The sequence below is a fragment of the Callithrix jacchus genome, chromosome 1, assembly GCF_049354715.1.
Source record: "Callithrix jacchus isolate 240 chromosome 1, calJac240_pri, whole genome shotgun sequence".
Classification (NCBI taxonomy): Eukaryota; Metazoa; Chordata; class Mammalia; order Primates; family Cebidae; genus Callithrix; species Callithrix jacchus.
In genome coordinates, this window is record NC_133502.1 from 193,090,889 (window position 1) to 193,095,921 (window position 5,033).

General features: G+C 61.2%; 1 protein-coding gene across 2 annotated transcripts; it reads left to right on the forward strand.

The window, feature by feature from the left end:
• Positions 1–326: 326 nt before the first annotated feature.
• SLC7A4 (solute carrier family 7 member 4) lies at positions 327–4,155 on the forward strand. 2 transcript variants are annotated; one of them, XM_078335258.1, is made up of 5 exons: positions 327–767; positions 1,029–2,050; positions 2,525–3,165; positions 3,431–3,539; positions 3,644–4,155. In XM_078335258.1, exons 2-5 carry the CDS (start codon positions 1,069–1,071, stop codon positions 3,817–3,819), a joined length of 1,908 nt encoding a protein of 635 aa, XP_078191384.1. In that variant the 5' UTR covers positions 327–767; positions 1,029–1,068; the 3' UTR covers positions 3,820–4,155. The 2 variants fall into 2 exon arrangements, with proteins under 2 accessions (XP_078191384.1, XP_035157245.1); XM_035301354.3 differs by having other exon boundaries at positions 327–354.
• The last annotated feature ends 878 nt before the right edge of the window (positions 4,156–5,033 follow it).

Here is a 5,033-nt window from a genome sequence, read left to right on the forward strand (position 1 = left end):
GTGAGGAATCAACAAGGGTGTCTGCTGCAGTGGAAAGAGGGAGGGCTGCAGACTTTCAGGCGTGCCCCTTAGCCTCCCCCAGGCGACCTAGGCTAGTCACTTAGCTGGCCATCTGACCTCGTTCTGTGCAGGAGTCACAGTCACAGGGCTTCCCCAGATCCCGGTGGGCTCCGGTCATTTCCTTGCGAGTTCGGGACAGGGTGGGCAGGGTGAAATATTTGAGTGTGTGGCGGCGGGTGGGGCCGCGCGCCGAAGAGGACGCCTAGGGGTGGGGGCGGGGGCGGGCCCTGCGCTCCGCGCCAGCGAATTGGGCGGGCACAGAGCTCAGAGCTGAGGCAGCGGCGGCGGCAGCAGGTGGGTTGCGGCGGATCCTACCGAGACGGAGATGGGGTCAAGCCCAAGAGCAGGGGAAGGGGCGGGTGTTCGGGGACGGGGGCGCCGCGAAACTGGCTCCGGCAGCAGCGGCGTGTCTGGCATGGGGAGGTGCGCGGGCCCAGGGCTCCCCTGCATTCCACCCGGCGCGCGAATACCCCAGCCTGGCCGTGGCGGGGAGCGGGGGCGGGGGTGTGGGGTGGCCCGCTGTCTGCGGCCAGGTGGCTGCCTGGGCCACGCCCTCCCGGACGCAGAGCGGCAGCTCCTGTTCTGGGTCCGGCTCCACTCTGGGGAAGCCTCGGGATTCATCTGGCTCTGGGACCCCACCACTGATCCCTTCCCAGCTTCTCACTTCCTCGAGCTGCTCCTTCCCCACCCTCAGGACTGCTCATCAGGTGAGCAGGTGGGGCCCCACCAGGCCTCCTCTGCTGCCTGGGATGCAGACAGGGCCTCCAGGCTTCCTATGACTCCCTGCCCACAGGCCCTGTCCTGTCCTATTCCAGCCCTCCAGCAGGCCCCCGGTGCGGGTGTCCAGGTCCCAGGTCCAGGTCCCCAGAGCCGGGATGGAGAGAGGACTGGGGTGGACGGACCAGAAGGGATGGAAGTCTGGCCAGGCCACGGCCGGGCATCCTGTCATTCCCCTCTGGTCCTAGCAGGTTCCAGTAGCTAGCTCGGTGCTCTTCTCAGCCACCTGCCATGGCCCGGGGGCTGCCCAGCATTGCCAGCCTGGCACGCTTATGCCAGAAGCTGAACCGCCTGAAGCCACTGGAAGACTCCACCATGGACACATCACTGCGGCGCTGCCTGTCCACGCTGGACCTGACTCTTCTGGGCGTGGGTGGCATGGTGGGCTCGGGCCTCTACGTGCTCACAGGCACCGTGGCCAAGGACATGGCTGGCCCTGCTGTGCTCTTGTCCTTCGGTGTGGCTGCTGTGGCTTCCCTGCTGGCGGCTCTATGCTATGCAGAATTCGGGGCACGTGTGCCACGCACAGGCTCTGCCTACCTGTTCACCTACGTATCCATGGGCGAGCTATGGGCCTTCCTCATCGGCTGGAATGTGCTCCTTGAATACATCATTGGTGGCGCCGCAGTGGCCCGCGCCTGGAGTGGCTACCTAGATGCTATGTTCAGCCACAGAATCCGAAACTTCACTGAGGCCCACGTGGGTTCCTGGGAGATGCCCCTCCTGGCCCAGTACCCGGACTTCCTGGCTGCTGGCATCATCCTCCTGGCCTCTGCCTTTGTCTCCTGTGGAGCCCGCGTCTCCTCCTGGCTCAACCACACCTTCTCAACCATCAGCCTGCTTGTCATTCTCTTCATTATCATCCTGGGCTTCATCCTGGCCCAGCCCCACAACTGGAGTGCTGAGGAAGGCGGCTTTGCCCCCTTTGGCTTCTCCGGCGTCATGGCCGGCACTGCCTCCTGCTTCTATGCTTTTGTGGGCTTCGATGTCATTGCCGCCTCCAGCGAAGAGGCCCAGAACCCACGGCGGTCTGTGCCGGTGGCCATTGCCATCTCGCTTGCCCTAGCAGCTGGTGCCTACATCCTTGTCTCCACCGTGCTAACCCTCATGGTGCCCTGGCACAGCCTGGACCCTGACTCAGCACTCGCAGATGCCTTCTACCGGCGGGGCTACAGGTGGGCTGGCTTCATTGTGGCAGCTGGCTCCATCTGTGGTAAGGGACCCTTCCTGGGCAGGGTGGCAGGGAAAAGATTAGGGGGCCCCTGTCCTGAGACTCTTGGAGAATCCACCTTCACCTGCAGCTGTTTAACCAGTTGCATAATGGGGCAAGGAAAGTGCTATTTATTAGAAACTCTTCCCTTCAAAAGTTTCTTCAGAAACTTTTTGGAAGAGACCTCCCCACAGATGGTCCATGGTATATTAATTTTGGGCATATCCTTATAGATTATTTCCTGGGCAGAGGGACTCAGCCCTCATTAGATGCTCCAGTGGGCCTTCGACTTAACCCAGACGTCCTGTTTCTGGGCAGAGCGCTGACAATCTATTACCCCTACACACACTCATACTCACTCTGAGAGCCCAGACAAGCTCACGCCCATGTTCCCAAGGAGCTGCCATGCACTGGCCCCCAGCAGAGGCCCCTGGTGGGCTTCTCCACCACGCTGACCCTCCCCACTCTCTGCTACAGCTATGAACACCGTCCTGCTCAGCCTCCTCTTCTCTCTGCCACGCATTGTCTATGCCATGGCCGTCGATGGGCTCTTCTTCCAGGTGTTTGCCCGTGTGCACCCCCGGACACAGGTGCCTGTGGCGGGCACCCTGGTGTTTGGGCTCCTCACAGCCTTCCTGGCACTGCTGCTGGACCTGGAGTCACTGGTTCAGTTCCTGTCCATTGGCACACTCCTGGCCTACACCTTCGTGGCCACCAGCATCATTGTGCTGCGCTACCAGAAGTCTTTCCCGCCCAACTCCCCAGGCCCAGCCAGCCCTGGCCCCCTGACCAAGCAGCACAGCTCCTTCTCAGACCACCTACAGCTGGTGGGCGCTACACAGGACTCCATCCCTGAGCCAGGGGAGCTGCAGCCAGCCCTGAGGCCCTACCTGGGCTTCTTGGATGGGTACAGCCCTGGAGCAGTGGTGACTTGGGCGCTTGGTGTCATGTTGGCCTCAGTCATCACCTTAGGCTGCGTGCTCGTCTTCGGGAACTCAGCCCTGCACCTCCCGCACTGGGGTTATATCCTGCTGCTCCTGGCCACCAGTTTTGTGCTTCTGCTCAGCCTCCTGGTCCTGGGGGCTCACCAGCAACAGTATCGGGAAGACTTGTTTCAGGTACCTCCACCAGCCAACACCTGCTTGAGCTTGGCCCCGGCAGCTCCCTCCCCTTCCCCTACTGCCATCCCAGAATGAAAAAGGCTCACAGGCCTGGGAGGACGGCATACCCATCTCGCTCCCCTTTCTGCATGGTGAGTGAGCACATGTCTCCCAAATCTCCAGAGAGGGAGAAAGGCTCTGTGGATTCCTGGGCAAGTGGGTCCTGGGCTGGCGGATCTTTCCTGCAGCCCGGCCCAGCCCTGCCCTGCCCCTGCCTCCTCAGATCCCCATGGTGCCCCTGGTTCCAGCCCTGAGCATCCTCCTCAACATCTGCCTCATGCTGAAGCTGAGCTATCTGACCTGGGTGCGCTTCTCCATCTGGCTGCTGATGGGTGAGTGGGAGCCAGGCCGGTACTGGGTCAGAAGGAGGGCAAGGAGGACAGGAAGGGCTGGAACCTGCACCTCAGGCTCATTCCCTACCTCCTGCCCTGTGCAGGACTCGCAGTGTATTTTGGCTACGGCATCTGGCACAGCAAGGAGAACCAGCGGGATCCACCTGGGACAAACGCCACAAGCTACATGGTATTCCCCAGGGGCAGCCTGGAGGAGACGGTTCAGGCTGTGCAGCCCCCCAGCCAGGCACCAGCCCAGGAGCTTGGCCATATGGAGTAGCTGGTTGGTCCACGCTTGCCCTGTCCTCCCCCATCTGATCGGGAGGCCATAGGGGCCCAACAAGCCAGGGGACCCCTTCTGTTGTGGGTGACCTGGGTTTGCAGGCTTGCCCAGGCTGGGAAGTTCTCAGGACCTTAGGACCTTCGTCCAGGGACTGAACTTCAGGCCTTCAGAAGTGAGCCTTGGCTGGCACTGCTACCGTGGACTCTGCCCAGAGCCTTCTTGTTTATGATCAACTCCAGCTACCTGAACAGGTGTGGTGGGGTGGATGGGAAGGCCCACAGCCCCAGGGATCCATAATAATAATTGCTTGACCAGCCATGTGGCCTACTGGCATATCTACTGTGGCATTCTTTGTGGCACTGAGTCTTCACCTGCTCCAGGGAACCAGGCGATTGTCTCCAATCCACATCAAAGCTGCCAAGGCTCTGCAAAGAATAGGTGCCAGTCCTGGGAGCACCCTGAGTCAGGGACACAGGTGGGCCTGGATCCAGGTGCCCAGCTAAGAGGGGAGCCATACACACTGGGCAAGAAGGGTTCCATGCCAGGCATGGGGTCAGGCTCCTCACATCTGCTGGGTGGCGGATCTAGGGAGCAGAGCTTGGGCCCCAAGGAGGCTGCCTGAAAAGGGGAGCAGGATTCAGAGCGTGGCATGTGCCTGAGGCCTCTCTGGGGGATGTAGAGGCACACCCACAGGGACACCCTCACCCCTGCAGGCACTACCCTGGGGTGCACACCTGTGTACAGACTGAGGTGACAACTGTTTCTGAGCTTGGCCCCAGGCTGCAGCTCTCCTGCTATCTTTACCCACTCTTCAGGGGCTTTGAGGAGTGTGGCCCTCATGCTCCTACATGGGTGCACAAGTGTCTGGGCCTGCTCCAACTACCTTCTAGCACACCTAGAAGCTGCAGGGCCTCAGTCTTCAGGGGTGTGGTCCCCAGGTCCACCCTGCACTGCCCCTCTTGTCTCCCCATGGCTGTGCCGTGTCTACCATAGATGCCCCCCAACTTCCCAGTCCTGCCTGTAAGGACTGCACAGGAAGAGGGTAGCTTTGCTGGCTTTACTCCGCGACTTTCTCCAGCCATGATGTCAGCTTTCTCTGGGCCCCAAGGAGAATCAGGTACATGTGACCCAACTTGGATAACCAGGCCTCAGGGGCCATCCTCTCCTACCCTAGCCCTTCAGAGCCCACCTCCCCACAGACATGACTTGGA